Genomic DNA, 15,873 nt, shown 5'->3' with positions numbered 1-15,873 from the left:
CTTAACATGATCGTGTGACATACGAATGTCAAAGAAAACTAACTCGTGACCTCTATATGTGTCAGTTTTCATGTAATAATTAGGTGGTTTGGTTTTTAGGCGGAAAATGATGCAAATTATCGTAACAATGAATAAATAAAGTAATGCAATACGTAAATAAAAAATTTCCTAGTGTGGCCTATCCTAGTAAAAGAACATAATACAACTTTGGAATCCACCGTTGGACCCGAAAAGCTTGTCTTGATGTTCCATCTTGATCCAAGTAGCGGGAGTGAGCATCGGTCTCCATCTTTGGTCTTCTCAAAAATTACAAATTTATAATTACAAAATATAAACCTATTTACATTCTAATTAAAACTGTAATTACAAGTGAAAAATCCAAAACGGAGATACAAGATCTCAAAATACAACCAAGACCGTGTTCCATCATTACGGTAACACGTTCTACTAAGGCCACACTAAGTTACAATCAATTGTAAAAATTAAATACGTAATTAAAAGGCATTCACGGCATTCATAAATTAACGATAAATAAAAAAGCATCAACTAAAAAAAAATTCATTCGTGACATAATTCCGTAATTATGTTAAATTTATCCAAACCACCTTTTAATGATTAAAATTCATGTGATAAAACCGCTTCTATCATTTAATTTTAATCCATTATAATCCGTCATTTTAAAGACGCTTTAAAACAACTATATGGTACGTGAGTGAATCAATTCACTATTAAGCGAGTGTACTATATCCGTATAAAGTACATATTTAAGCCAAAAGAAAATTTAAATCAAAAGAAACAAATTTTCAAAGTCTGTTAAAAGATTTAAATCCCTCGATCCAGGGACATAAGTGCTCGATCGAGGGGACAGAGGGCTCGATCGATCAAGCGCAAGTCGATCGAGAGGTATGCTAACCAGGAGGTGCTCGATCGACTAAACTGGAGGTCGATCGTACCTATATCAACAAAACTACTCGATCGAGTACGAGGACAACTCGATCGAGCAGAGGGGTTTTGAAAGCGTGTCGATCGAGTACAAGCAAGGACTCGATCAAGCAAAAATTTGAAGCAGTGGTCGATCGAGTACAAAGAGGGACTCGATCGAGCAAAAATTATCTGAGAAAAGCCACTCGATCGATTAAAAACATGGTCGATCGAGTGCAAAAATCTCTGGAAAATCCAAAACCCTCGTGAAAACATATTTCGAGACAAAATCAATTGCAAATATGATCAAAAACGCATTAAAACAAATTTGACAATTGACAAAACATGACATATTGTTATAATCTCTGTATAAAACAACAATATGCAAAAACCAAATCGAAAAAACATGAAATTACCGTGTAATACATGACACGGTTTGAAAAAAAACTGCCGTGTATACTAGGCACGGTTTTCAAAGCAGAAAATCATCGTTTCAAAAACGTTTTATGAAAAACACATGAAAAATTCACGTGGCCTCGCTCTGATACCACTTGTAGGTTAATATCCGTATACTACCCTTTAATTGCAGGACTATAACGTAAATTTAGACATGCAATTTATAGTCATAAAACGATAAACACAATGAAATGATTAATGTATAGAAATAACCTCGGGTCCTTTAAATTGCGGCGTAAAGAACAGAAATCAAAGCAGATTTCCTCCTAATCGTTACACCCAAGACTTTGTCCGAGATATGCCCTTGTGCTAGAACAGTGTTCTCCGATTGCCTTGCAATATAGGGAGAACTGATGTGAGTTTTGTCGAGATGAGAGATCTCAGGTTTTTCGAGGAGAATGCTCTTCAAAACCCTAGTTTTTTCGCAAATGAAATTGTCTAGGTCAAAAGGAGAGGAGTCTCTCCTTTTGTTTGGTTCGGCCGGACCGAGTGCATGCATGGGGAAGTGGGCTTCCACTTCCTCTTAATTTTAGCTCGAGGTCCAGTTCGCCAAATGCTAAAATGTATATGACGGGTTTATATTATAAACTGTTATCGGTTATCGGAAATTAAGGCATCAGCTAATAATACGGGTTAGCTGAATTATTAATTCGTGTCCGACAAAGCAGTATTGTATAATTATATTCAATATACATTTAATTAAATATAAATCGTTTATATTTAATTTTACGAATTAACTGGTTAATTCGCCATAGCCCATGATATTTAATCCGTATTAAATACAATATCTCAACATCACACATTTGACTAATTACTAGTCAAATAACTCGGACTAACTGGTTAGTCAATTTTGGCATCTACATGACAGTATTTTCATACCGTCACATCTCTCGAACGTATCCTATAGGTGTGACTTTTAGGGACCAGTTGATCACCGCCATCTGTATGACAATAACGTCAAACTTATCTAGCAAGCCAACCGTTATTGATAAACGTGGATCAACTGATAATAATACAAAAGTATGCCCTTTGATCCTTTTAGAGGTTTATAAGTCCTTGCACTAACTGTTAAGGACACCAACCCCAACAAGCTCCCACTTGTCCGTACAAGTGCATGTGCAATGACGTTATCCGCACTAACTGTCTTTTGCTCCACGTAATCCCGGATTAGATGAGCTTTCCGTTGTACATGTCTAGACTTGTTGCTAGACTTTGGCTCCTTAGCTTGGAAGATGGCACCACTATTGTCGCAATAGATGGTGATCGGGTCATTCGAACTAGGCACTACAGATAGCCCATGTAAGAATTGACGCATCCATATCGCTTCCTTTGTAGCTTCAGACGCGGCATAGTACTCGGACTCGGTCGTAGAATCTCTTGTAACAGTTTGTTTGAACTCTTCCGGTGATCGCAGCGCCATTAAGAGTAAAAACGAATCCTGACTGAGATTTCGAGTCATCACGATCCGTTTGGAAGCTAGCATCTGCGTAACCGGTTGCGCATAGCGTTTGAGAGCCTCCATAAGTCAATGCCCAATCTTTAGTCCTCCGGAGGTACTTAAGAATGTTCTTGACACCGACCAATGTGGTTCACCTGGTTCTTTGTTGGAATCGACTTGTCATACTCAATGCATATGCCACGTCCGGACGTGTGCATATCATGGCATACATGATTGATCCTATAGCCGAAGCATAAGGAATCCGTGTCATGCGCTCTTTCTCTTCCGTGTGTCTCGGTGCCCGAGACTTGCTCAAATGCACCCCGGAGCCATGGGAAGGAACCCTTCTTGGAGTTAGTCATGCTGAATCTCTCTAGGACTTTGTCTATGTAAGACTCCCCGATCGAGAGATAACATCCGTCGTGATCTATCTCGATAGATGCGGATGCCTAGAATTCTTTGTGCCTCTCCCAGATCTTTCATCCGGAAATGGTTTTTCAACCATACTTTCACCGAAGTTAAGAGAGGTATGTCATTCCCAATCAGGAGTATGTCGTCAACATACAATATTAGGAAGACAATCTTGCTCCCACTCGACTTGATATATAGACATGGTTCCTCGACCGATCGAGTAAATCCATTTTCTTTTATCACTTGGTCGAAGCGATGATTCCAACTCCGTGATGCTTGCTTAAGTCCATAAATGGAACGCTTAAGCTTGCACACTTTCTTAGGATGTTCAGGATCGATGAAACCTTCGGGTTGTACCATGTACAACTCTTCCTCCAAAAAGCCGTTTAAGAAGGCGGTTTTCACATCCATTTGCCAAATTTCATAGTCATGAAAAGCAGCGATCGCTAAGATAATCCGAATGGAACGCAAAGATAACTACGGGTGCAAAAATCTCATCGTAGTGCAAACCTGGCACTTGGGTGAAACCTTTTGCAACTAGTCGTGCTTTGTAGATATCTTGCCGACCTTCCACAGAATGCTTTATCTTGTAAAGCCATTTGCATTGAAGGGGACGAACCTTAGCAGGTAAGTCAACAAGATCCCACACGTTGTTCTCATACATGGAGTCCATCTCGGATTGCATGGCCTCAAGCCATAGTTTCGAGTCAGAACTAGTCATGGCACCTTTATAGGTTGCGGGTTCACTACTCGTTAAGAGTAGAACGTCATCTATGTCATGTTCCTCGACCATACCGATGTATCTGTCCGGAGGAAAAGAGACTCTTCCCGACCTCCTAGGTTCCTCAGAATGTTCACGCAGCCGGGATTGAAGGAATAGGTTCCTCCAATAGTTGCTCGGTATTTGGTTCTGGAATCTCCGACAGGTCGAAGGTTCTATCACTCTTTGCATTCTCGAGAAATTCCTTCTCTAAGAATGTCGCACTAGCCGCAACAAAAACACGTTGTTCGGTTGGCGAATAGAAGTAATGACCACGTGATCCTTTAGGATAACCTATAAAGTATGTCTTGACCGATCGCGGGCCGAGCTTATCTTCAGGTCTCCACTTGACATAAGCCTCGCAGCCCCAAACCCGTATAAAGGACAAGTTAGGGACCGTTCCCTTCCATAGTTCATATGGAGTCTTGTCAACAGCTTTAGACGGACTTCGGTTAAGTATTAGAGCGGCTGACAAGAGAGCATAACCCCATAATGAATCAGGTAAAACCGTGTGACTCATCATGGATCGAACCATATCAAGTAGTGTTCGATTTCTCCGTTCGGACACACCATTCAACTGAGGTGTTCCAGGTGGAGTTAACTGTAGGGCAATCCCACAGTCCTTTAGGTGTTGATCAAACTCGTGAGAAAGATACTCGCCACCACGATCTGAACGCAGTGTTTTAATCTTTCTACCTAATAGGTTCTGTACCCTATTTTGGTATTCCTTGAATTTCTCAAAGGATTCACTTTTGTGCTTCATTAAGTAGACATAGCCATATCTACTCAAATCGTCCGTGAAAGTGATGAAATACCTATAGCCTTCTCGTGCGGTGATTGACATAGGACCACATACATCCGTGTGTATGAGCCCTAATAGGTCAGCAGCGCGCATTCCAACACCTTTGAAGGAAATCCGAGTCATCTTACCGATGAGACATGATTCACACGTGCCAAATGATTGAAAATCAAAGGCCGAGATAGCTCCATGTTTGATGAGTGTTTTACGCGTTTCTCATTAATGTGTCCCATACGGGCGTTGCCATAGATACGTTTGATCTTTGTCACCAACCTTTAACTTTTTATTCATTATGTGTAATATTTCCGAGGTCTGATCTAAAACATAAATTCCGTTCATGGAAACCGCTTGTCAGTAAATCATATCGTGTAATGAGAAAATGCAAGCATTGTTTTCTATTACAAATGAAAAACCAAGTTTATCAAGCGCTTAAACCGAAATAATGTTTTTCGAAAGACTAGGAACATAATAGCAATCATATAATGATAACTCAAATCCGCTTGGAAGCTGGATCACATATGTCCCCTTGGAGATGGCAGCTACTCTTGCTCCATTCCCAACACGCAGGTCCACCTCACCCTTTACGAGGGGTTCGATGTTTCGGAGCCCCTGCACATGATTACACAGATGAGAACCACAACCAGTATCAAGTACCCAAGTTCCGTAACTTGCGTGGTTAATCTCAATCATATGAATAAAAGTAGAAGAGAGAGAAGACATACCAACAGGTTTAACACGACCTGCCTTTAAGTCCTCATGATAAACAGGACATGTGCGTCTCCAATACCCAGTCATGTGGCAATGGTGGCATTCCATGTTTTCACTCTTGCTCTTTGTCATGCCTGATGAGTTACTCGCCTCACCAGGACCACTCTTACCTGAACCCGACTTCTTGAACTTCGCCTTACCTACTGTTAGGTTTGCCGGAGCTTTGCCCTTACCTTTCCCTTTGTTTGACACAACGAGAACATCCTGTTTCGAACTCCCACTGAACTTCATGTCCTTCTCGGTCTGTACGAGGAGGGAGTGCAATTCATGGGGAGTTTTCTTCAAATCATTCATATAGTAATTCGCTCTGAATTGCGAATAACCATCGTGGAGTGAGTGAAGAATACGGTCGATAACAATATTCTTGCTGATGTTACAGTTAAAGGTCTCCAGTTTCTCGACATTCTCAATCATGCTGAGAATGTGTGGGCTAACCGGTTGGCCCTTCTGGAGTCTCGCATCAAAGAAGCGAGTGGTATGCTCATAGGTCACGATTCTCGGTGCTTTCGAGAATTCCTTAGTGAGCGTGGTGAAAATCTTGTTTGCACCATGGGCTATGAAGCGTTTCTGCAAATTGGGTTCCATTGCAAAAATAAGTACGTTCTTTACCGCACCCGCTTCTAAAGCGAAATCGTTATACTTGTCGATCTCGTTTATTCCAGCCGTGGGGCCTGGGTTTAACGGCATGGGCTCAAGCAGATATCTGAGCTTTCCGTCAGCAGCGGCAGCATTCCGTAATGCCGCCTCCCAGTCCGCGAAGTTGGATCCGTCATTCTTCAGTCGAGTAGACTGATTCATCTGACTCATGAAGATCCTAAGCCAGGACTCACGGTCCAATGTGGCACTTGGCATTGGGTTATCACTTGAACCAGCCATTTGATGTTTAGCAGTTTAATACGTGATCTACACTGAAAAAGAAGGAAAAACAAAACGAAATAAGCAACTCATCGAGGTGATTTAAGTCTATTTTAAAATTCATTTTAAACATGTAGACTCTCCCACTTGCATAATTGATCTCCCTCAAGAATGATACAAGTGATCCCAAGACTCAATTTCTGTAAACTGATAAGCCAACTGTTTAGCTAATTCTTCCGGAAGAACTCTTGGTCGATAGATTTCCGTAAATCCTATCTATAGTCCACCATAGTCACAGGATCGTACGAGTGACCATAGTGTTGAGATAAAATAGGTCAATCGGTTCCAACTTACCCGACGTAGAAGGGGTCATAGTATGCCTACCGACGAAGAAGGGACTCATTGAAGTTTGACCTATAAAGACTGTTCTCAATTTTTGTTTATACGAGGAAGATCCCATCAACTAAATTATAATTCATTTTAAGTGAACGAATAACTAGCGTCTGCGTGAATGAATTAATTTGGGTGATGGCTTAACATGATCGTGTGACATACGAATGTCAAAGAAAACTAACTCGTGACCTCTATATGTGTCAGTTTTCATGTAATAATTAGGTGGTTTGGTTTTAGGCGGAAAATGATGCAAATTATCGTAACAATGAATAAATAAAGTAATGCAATACGTAAATAAAAAATTTCCTAGTGTGGCCTATCCTAGTAAAAGAACATAATACAACTTTGGAATCCACCGTTGGACCCGAAAAGCTTGTCTTGATGTTCCATCTTGATCCAAGTAGCGGGAGTGAGCATCTGGTCTCCATCTTTGGTCTTCTCAAAAATTACAAATTTATAATTACAAAATATAAACCTATTTACATTCTAATTAAAACTGTAATTACAAGTGAAAAATCCAAAACGGAGATACAAGATCTCAAAATACAACCAAGACCGTGTTCCATCATTACGGTAACACGTTCTACTAAGGCCACACTAAGTTACAATCAATTGTAAAAATTAAATACGTAATTAAAAGGCATTCACGGCATTCATAAATTAACGATAAATAAAAAAGCATCAACTAAAAAAAAATTCATTCGTGACATAATTCCGTAATTATGTTAAATTTATCCAAACCACCTTTTAATGATTAAAATTCATGTGATAAAACCGCTTCTATCATTTAATTTTAATCCATTATAATCCGTCATTTTAAAGACGCTTTAAAACAACTATATGGTACGTGAGTGAATCAATTCACTATTAAGCGAGTGTACTATATCCGTATAAAGTACATATTTAAGCCAAAAGAAAATTTAAATCAAAAGAAACAAATTTTCAAAGTCTGTTAAAGATTTAAATCCCTCGATCCAGGGACATAAGTGCTCGATCGAGGGACAGGAGGGCTCGATCGACTGAACTGCAAGTCGATCGAGAGGTATGCTAACCAGGAGGTGCTCGATCGACTAAACTGGAGGTCGATCGTGTACCTATATCAGCAAAACTACTCGATCGAGTACGAGGACAACTCGATCGAGCAGAGGGGTTTTGAAAGGGGTCGATCGAGTACAAAGAAGGACTCGATCAAGCAAAAAATTTGGAACAGGGTCGATCGAGTACAGCAGGGACTCGATCGAGCAAAAATTATACAGAAAAGCCACTCGATCGATTAAAAACATGGTCGATCGAGTGCAAAAATCTCTGGAAAATCCAAAACCCTCGTGAAAACATATTTCGAGACAAAATCAATTGCAAATATGATCAAAAACGCATTAAAACAAATTTGACAATTGACAAAACATGACATATTGTTATAATCTCTGTATAAAACAACAATATGCAAAAACCAAATCGAAAAAACATGAAATTACCGTGTAATACATGACACGGTTTGAAAAAAAAATCTGCCGTGTATACTAGGCACGGTTTTCAAAGCAGAAAATCATCGTTTCAAAAACGTTTTATGAAAAACACATGAAAAATTCACGTGGCCTCGCTCTGATACCACTTGTAGGTTAATATCCGTATACTACCCTTTAATTGCAGGACTATAACGTAAATTTAGACATGCAATTTATAGTCATAAAACGATAAACACAATGAAATGATTAATGTATAGAAATAACCTCGGGTCCTTTAAATTGCGGCGTAAAGAAATGTAAATCAAAGCGATTTCCTCCTAATCGTTACACCCAAGACTTTGTCCGAGATATGCCCTTGTGCTAGAACAGTGTTCTCCGATTGCCTTGCAATATAGGGAGAACTGATGTGAGTTTTGTCGAGATGAGAGATCTCAGGTTTTTCAGAGGAGAATGCTCTTCAAAACCCTAGTTTTTCTGCAAATGAAATTGTCTAGGTCAAAAGGAGAGGGAGTCTCTCCTTTTGTTTGGTTCGGCCGGACCGAGTGCATGCATGGGGAAGTGGGCTTCCACTTCCTCTTAATTTTAGCTCGAGGTCCGGTTTCGCCAAATGCTAAAATGTATATGACGGGTTTATATTATAAATTGTTATCGGTTATCGGAAATTAAGGCATCAACTAATAATACGGGTTATTTGAATTATTAATACGTGTCCGACAAAGCAAGTATTGTATAATTATATTCAATATACATTTAATTAAATATAAATCGTTTATATTTAATTTTACGAATTAACTGGTTAATTCGCCATAGCCCATGATATTTAATCCGTATTAAATACAATATCTCAACATCACACATTTGACTAATTACTAGTCAAATAACTCGGACTAACTGGTTAGTCAATTTTGGCATCTACATGACAGTATTTTCATACCGTCACATCTCTCGAACGTATCCTATAGGTGTGACTTTTAGGGACCAGTTGATCACCGCCATCTGTATGACAATAACGTCAAACTTATCTAGCAAGCCAACCGTTATTGATAAACGTGGATCAACTGATAATAATACCAAAGTATGCCCTTTGATCCTTTTAGAGGTTTATAAGTCCTTGCACTAACTGTTAAGGACACCAACCCCAACAAATCTCCCATATTCAAAGCTGAGTCGGATACACAAGAGGCTGCGATTTACGGGACGATATCCACTGAGGAGGGTGACGAAGAGGCAGTTGAGTCGGTGATTGCTCCTAGCGCGGAAGAGGTAATATCTTCCTTTGTTAATGATTCCGTCAATGAGAACGACCAACCCGAGGTAGTAAACGATAATTTATTTATTGTTTGTTTAAATAGTAAGCTGCCTCGTTTAACTTACACTCCACATTCTAATGCTTTGCCCCTTCCCAGTAGGTCGAATAATTTAACGATTTTCCGCCGTCCTTATCATTTCAATATTGTTAATCTGAAACGGGGCCTTATTTTATCGTCTATTGCTCCCGCGCTCCTATATTTTGTGGATAAATTTAGGAGCTCTCATAGGAAATTTGTTAGACTTAAACAGTTTAACATTTTTATTTCCTATATTTTTATTCCACTATGGTGCTACTTATGCTTTTTTGTAGCACATGCGCAGATGTATGATTTAATGTCGCGCTTTGAGTTTTTGATTATAATCGATTAGAGAGGCTCGAAGAAAAGAAGGTCGAGCTGGGACTTGATTGGTTAGCGCTACCCGGGAGGCAACCAGGAGATTTATTTTTCATTTTATTTCATTTCAGTTGTAATAAATGGTTTTCATACCATGGACTATATCAGTATGCTTGCTTTGTTAGTTTTGCGGGCTGTTTTTATTGCGTCTTTTGCAGGAATATACTAAGGATCACTCGATCGAGTACTTTTTGTACTCGATCGAGAGCTTTTGCTGCTGAAATCACTCGATCGAGTACTTATTCTACTCGATCGAGTACCTGGAAAAAAAAATAAAAAAAATAAATACTCGATCGACCACAATTTTACTCGATCGACCACTATTCCTCTCGATCGAGCTGTTTTGGACGCCCATTGCTTGGATTAGCTTCTTGTGACGATATTTCGGTGCTATTAGTGACCTCCCACGTTGTTGGCTGGTTTGGGGAGGTCTCTTATTCGCGCAATCTTGTAAGTTTTCCGCATTTCCACTATTTCTCTTTTAGTTTGCATTTCCTTTCCATGTTTTGGTACAATGAGGGCATTGTACGGTTTGGTTTTGGGAGGTTATGCATCCATATCTGTGTCTGCATCTTGTCTTTATTTGCATTTCGGTTATCACGTTTAATCTTCGTATGCATTGTTGTTTATTTTTCATATAAAATTTAAAATCTCATAAAAATTGAAAATTTCAATAATTTCAAAAATCACGTTTATTTTAGCATATAGGTTGAGTCGAAACGGTCGATTTCAATGATGAAATTGCACTATTATTTGTCTTTTTGCTTAAGCCTTGCATGAACTATTATCTTTTTAGCTTTGTCTTTTGCATAATCTACGAGTTTATGTTAAATTTAGCTGAACGAATAGACTTGACCTGAAATTTTGGCAACCTACTTATATATTCTAAGGATTAGAGCCGTATAAACTGGTGTGATTTATGACCAGTTTCATGCAGGATTGTGAGTAGTTACTCCTTGCATATCATGTTCATCAATTTGCACATATATGAAATTCAATTGCCTTTTGCCTACATACATTCGGGTTAGTGGTTGGTGTCACATGCAGGGAGGTGCTTACATTCCCTTTTCTTTCATTTTTACCCATTTAACTCCACATTAGCCAAATTTGCCTGTTGACCCTTAGCTACATTCCAAATTTAAGCCTGCCTTGTCAAGCTAGTTTAGTGTATGTTTTAGCGGTATTAATTTTATTGTGCCGAGTTTGGCTTGTATCCATTTATTATCGGAGTTGGTATTTTATGAAGGAAGGGAGGATGATGAAAAAAGACGTGAAAAAGAAAAAACATGAAAAATGTAAAAAAAAAAAAGGGAGTTCGAAAAAGAAAAAAGAAAAGAAGAAATCGAAAAAAAATAGAAAGAAAAAGAAAAAAAAGATGTTGTTTGGTTGACGGTTTCACTCCTATGCTTTATTTACATTTATTGAGGAGTATTTTTCAGTTCGGTTTGGTGAGTTTTATGCCAAATGAAGGGCATTGTGCTTAATTTCATAATTGAGTTGGAAATGGATGTTATCATATTGTTCTGTTTAGGTACTAGCTTGATCACCTATACCTCCACATTCCCATAAATGTTTTGCCTTTTCTTACCCATTGCCTCACTTTACCATATTTTGTAAGCCCTCGGCTGTGACAGGACCTTGTTTGGTTGGAATGTATGTACGGTAGCTAGAATTGTCTATCATATTAGTTGCATGCATGTTGTGTAGGTCGTAGTTTAGGTGAGCGACTATTTCTCTTCCTCTCTTACATTCATATGCTTACCCTTTGGTTCATGAGAGAAGAGTGACCCGTGAGTGTCCATTATTAAAGGTCTTGCAAGGTCAACGGTTCAGCTTTATTATAAACATCTTACAACTCGTTTGCATTTGACTGTTTGCTATAAGTGTTAGTTTGTTGCATTAAATTGGTTTAAGTGGGCATTTGTAGCTAGCTCTGAGTTATCTTTACCGTTCCATTAGTTTGCATTTAGTTTACTCGAGGACGAGTAAAGGTTTGGTTTGGGGAGATTTGATACGTGCATTTTATATAGTCTTTTTAGGCCTTTTCATGCACGTATTTCCACGCTTTTATCGTAGTTTATGCTACGAAATGCCCCGAATATGCTACTTTGGTTTGTTTTGTCTTATTTGCAGGAATGAACCAGAAAGTAGTGAAATAAAGCCTTTTACCGTCCGTTTAGCATGCATTTGGAGGAAGAGTGAATTTTGAGCGGGAATATAGCTATTTTGAGATGCGCAAAGAAGAAAGATAGCTAGGCGAGCAAAGGAGGAACTTCAAATTGCTAGTGCCTACTTTGGAGAGACATATCTCGAATTCTACAACTGATACTCAGGTGATTCCAACTGGAGATGAAAGTTTGTCCTCTTAGCTTTCCAATGCCACCGGAATCACTCTGTTTGACCAAGTAACGAAGAAATGGCAGCCGTTTGAAGTTCAGTGTGCAAAGCAGGAAATTGTTGCTGGAAAGTGCTCGATCGAGTAGAATTATGTTCGATCGAGTCCTTTTTCTACTCGATCGAGTAGTGGCATTTTAGGATTTACTCGATCGAGTAGATTTTCTACTCGATCGAGTGGTTTAAGCTTTAGTTTACTCGATCGAGTGGCTTTAAATCACTCGATCGAGTGGATTCTCCTACGGGCTTGGGCTTTTTAATTTATTTCCGTCATTAGGTTGAATAATTCCTATTTTCTTATAAATAGGAAGGTATTACGTCAATTGTAACTCTCTCTTCTCTTCCCCTCTCGGGATCTCTTATAATTCCATACACTATTACTGCTGCTACCTTATTTTTCTATTAATTCCGGATCTATTTCTACTGTAACTTCTTTTCCCTTCTTTTCCCTCTTTATTTTATGTTAATGTTTATTATTCTTTTCCTTGTTCTTATTCTTTATTCCATTATGTCTAGCTAAATTCCTCTGCTAGGACTAGGTGATTCATTAGACTAATGTTAGTTACTAATTAGGTTATTAGATATGTCGTTGTAGTTGTAGTCTTTGTTGTTAATTGCTGCTTTAACTGTATCCTACTAGTTGAGTCGACACAATTAGCCTTTTAATTTAGGTAAACCTTGACCTGGACCGAAAGGTTGGAAGGGGTGAGACCTGCAGTGATCAATAGGATGCTTTAGTGAGGGCGAAAGTTAAGCTAATAGCATTTTAGGGTGAATTGAGACCGAAAGAAGATATTCGTTGCCCCTTAGACCGACACATCGACTGATCTGTGACCTTAGTTGTGACTGAATGACGTTTATTGTTGACCCGAAATCCTAGTTCCCTTCAATTTATTGTTAATTTCCTCTATTTTTATCTCTCTTTCCTTAGTATCTTAATAGTTTTAGTAAAACAATTTAAACCCCCAATTCTGTGACATTCTGACAGACCGAATTAAACAGATATATAGCAACTTAGCCTCCCTGTGGAGATCGACCCTACTTACCGCTGACTTCTGTTAGTAGTACTTAGGTATTTTATTTTTGGTACAGAAACGACCGTATCACCCTTCTTAATCTTTTGAAAAGTATTCCTAAATATGCAAAATTCTTAAAAGAGTTGTGTACTATTAAAAGGAATAACAAGCTGAAAGGGGTGAAGAAAGTGAAGGTTAGTGAACATGTGTCTACTATGTTTCAAAGAAAATTACTCACTAAGTGTTGTGATCCGGGCATGTTCACTATCCCTTGCACCATTGGAAACACTAAGATTCAAAAGGCCATGCTAGATTTAGGAGCTTCAATTAATGTGATGCCTTACTCCTTATATGAATCTATGAAACTTGGTCCTCTACATGCTACTAGTTTTGTTATCCAGTTAGTTAATAGATCGAATGTCTACCCGAAAGGGATTGTTGAGGATGTGCTTGTTTTGGTTGATAATCTTATCTTTCCTGCTGATTTTTATGTGCTAGACATGAAACATGATAAACATGCAGCTCCTATTCTGTTAGGTAGGCCATTCTTGAAAACTTCTAGCACTAAGATTGATGTATCTAGTGGGTCTATGACTATGGAGTCTAGTGGTCAAGTGGTGCAGTTTAACATCTATGATGCTATGAAATATCCTGATGATTACTACTCTTTGAATTTTATTGACATTATTGACCCTTTGGCCCAAGATTTATTTGGTTTTAATGGTGATGATGAGTTGCAGATAGCTTTAGAAAATAGTGTGGATGGTCAAGAGGTAGAATATGTTTTTTCTGCTGACTTGAAGGAGGTTGTGGCCAATTTACATAAGTTGGAGGAGCTTCCTTTGGATTTTAATAATAAATTGCCATTAACTGTTCCTTCGGAGAAATTGTTGCCATCTGTTTTGCAGGCACCTGTGGTAAAACTTAAGCCTCTACCCGAGCATTTGAAGTATATCTTCCTTGGTGAGGGAGAAACACTTCCTGTTATCATCTCTAGTAAGATCACTTAGGAACAAGAAGCAAGGTTGAAAGATGTACTTGTGGAGAACAAATTAGCTATTGGTTGGACTATTGCCGACATCAAGGGCATTAGTCCAAGTACTTGTATGCACCGGATTTTGCTAGAGGATGATGCTTAAAACGGTAAGGCAACCACAACGTCAATTGAATCCTCTTATGATGGAGGTAGTGAAGAAAGAGGTTCTCAAATTGCTTCAAGTAGGTATGATATATCATATTTCTGATAGTAAATGGGTGAGTCCTACCCAAGTAGTCCTTAAAAAGTCTGGGGTGACCGTAGTTGAGAACAAAGATGGTGAGCTTGTACCCACTAGGATCCAAAATGGGTTGAGGGTTTGTATAGATTATCGTAGGTTGAATGCGGTAACTAGAAAAGACCACTCTCCTCTTCCTTTTATTGACCAAATGCTTGGAAGACTAGTGGGTAAGGCTTATTATTGCTTTTTAGATGGGTATTCGGGGTATTTTCAAGTAGCTATTGCACCTGAGGATCAAGAGAAAACCACATTTACTTGTCCTTTTGGTACCTTTGCGTATCGACGTATGCCTTTTGGACTTTGTAATGCACCTGCTACCTTTCAGCGATGTATGGTTAGCATATTTTCTGAGTATCTTGAACGTTTCATTGAGGTATTTATCGATGATTTTATGGTGTATGGTGATTCTTTTGATACTTGTTTACACAATTTATCTCCTGTTCTTAAGCGCTATATTGATGCTAACCTTGTTTTGAATTATGAGAAGTGTCACTTTATGGTGGAACAAGGTATAGTACTTGGACATGTTGTGTCTCTTCCTTTTGAGATCATGTGTGACGCGAGTGATTATGCTTTGGGAGCGGTGTTGTGTCAAAAGAATGGGAGGGCTTCCCATGTTATTCATTATGCATCCATGACCCTATATGAAGCACAACGAAATTACACCACAACTGAGAAGGAGCTTCTAGCAATTGTTTTTGCTTTGGAAAAATTCGGGTCCTATTTACTTGGTACAAAAGTGGTGGTATTTTCAGATGATGCAGCACTGTGCCAGTTGATGGCGAAGAAAGAATCTAAGCCGGGATTGATAAGGTGGATTCTATTGCTTAGTGAATTTAATTTGGAGGTGAAAGATAAGAAGGGAGCAAAAAATGTTGTAGCGGACCATTTGAGCAGGTTAGTGGATGTTGATGCAAATCCACATGAGAAAAATCCGGTGAAAGGATTATTTCCTGATGAAACCTTGTTCCCTATTCATTCCGTAGAGCCATGGTATGCCAATCTTGAAAATTTTCTTTGCTCTTCTAAATTTCCACAAGGTTTTTCTAAATCTAAAAAAGACAAGCTTCGTAGTGATGCGAAGTATTATGTGTGGGATGAGCCTTATTTGTGGAAGCATTGTTCCGACCAAATCATAAGAAGGTGTATACCGGAGAATGAGATGGCCTCTATCCTTACATTTTGCCACTCACATGCTTGTGGTGGCCACTTT

The 15,873-nt window shown here is 38.8% G+C and overlaps 1 protein-coding gene across 1 annotated transcript; it reads left to right on the top strand.

The window, feature by feature from the left end:
- The first annotated feature begins 13,640 nt into the window (after positions 1-13,640).
- LOC141628687 (uncharacterized) lies at positions 13,641-14,393 on the top strand. Its single transcript, XM_074441795.1, has one exon. It carries the CDS (start codon positions 13,641-13,643, stop codon positions 14,391-14,393), a length of 753 nt encoding a protein of 250 aa, XP_074297896.1.
- Positions 14,394-15,873: the final 1,480 nt, after the last annotated feature.

This window comes from Silene latifolia, chromosome Y (genome assembly GCF_048544455.1).
Source record: "Silene latifolia isolate original U9 population chromosome Y, ASM4854445v1, whole genome shotgun sequence".
NCBI lineage: Eukaryota > Viridiplantae > Streptophyta > Magnoliopsida > Caryophyllales > Caryophyllaceae > Silene > Silene latifolia.
Note: the sequence above shows the minus strand (reverse complement) of the source record. Positions and strands in the feature narration are given on the sequence as shown.

Excerpts from the sequence above, each read along its gene's own strand:
- LOC141628687 (XM_074441795.1), top strand. The coding sequence starts at position 13,641 with ATGTTCACTATCCCTTGCACCATTGGAAACACTAAGATTCAAAAGGCC.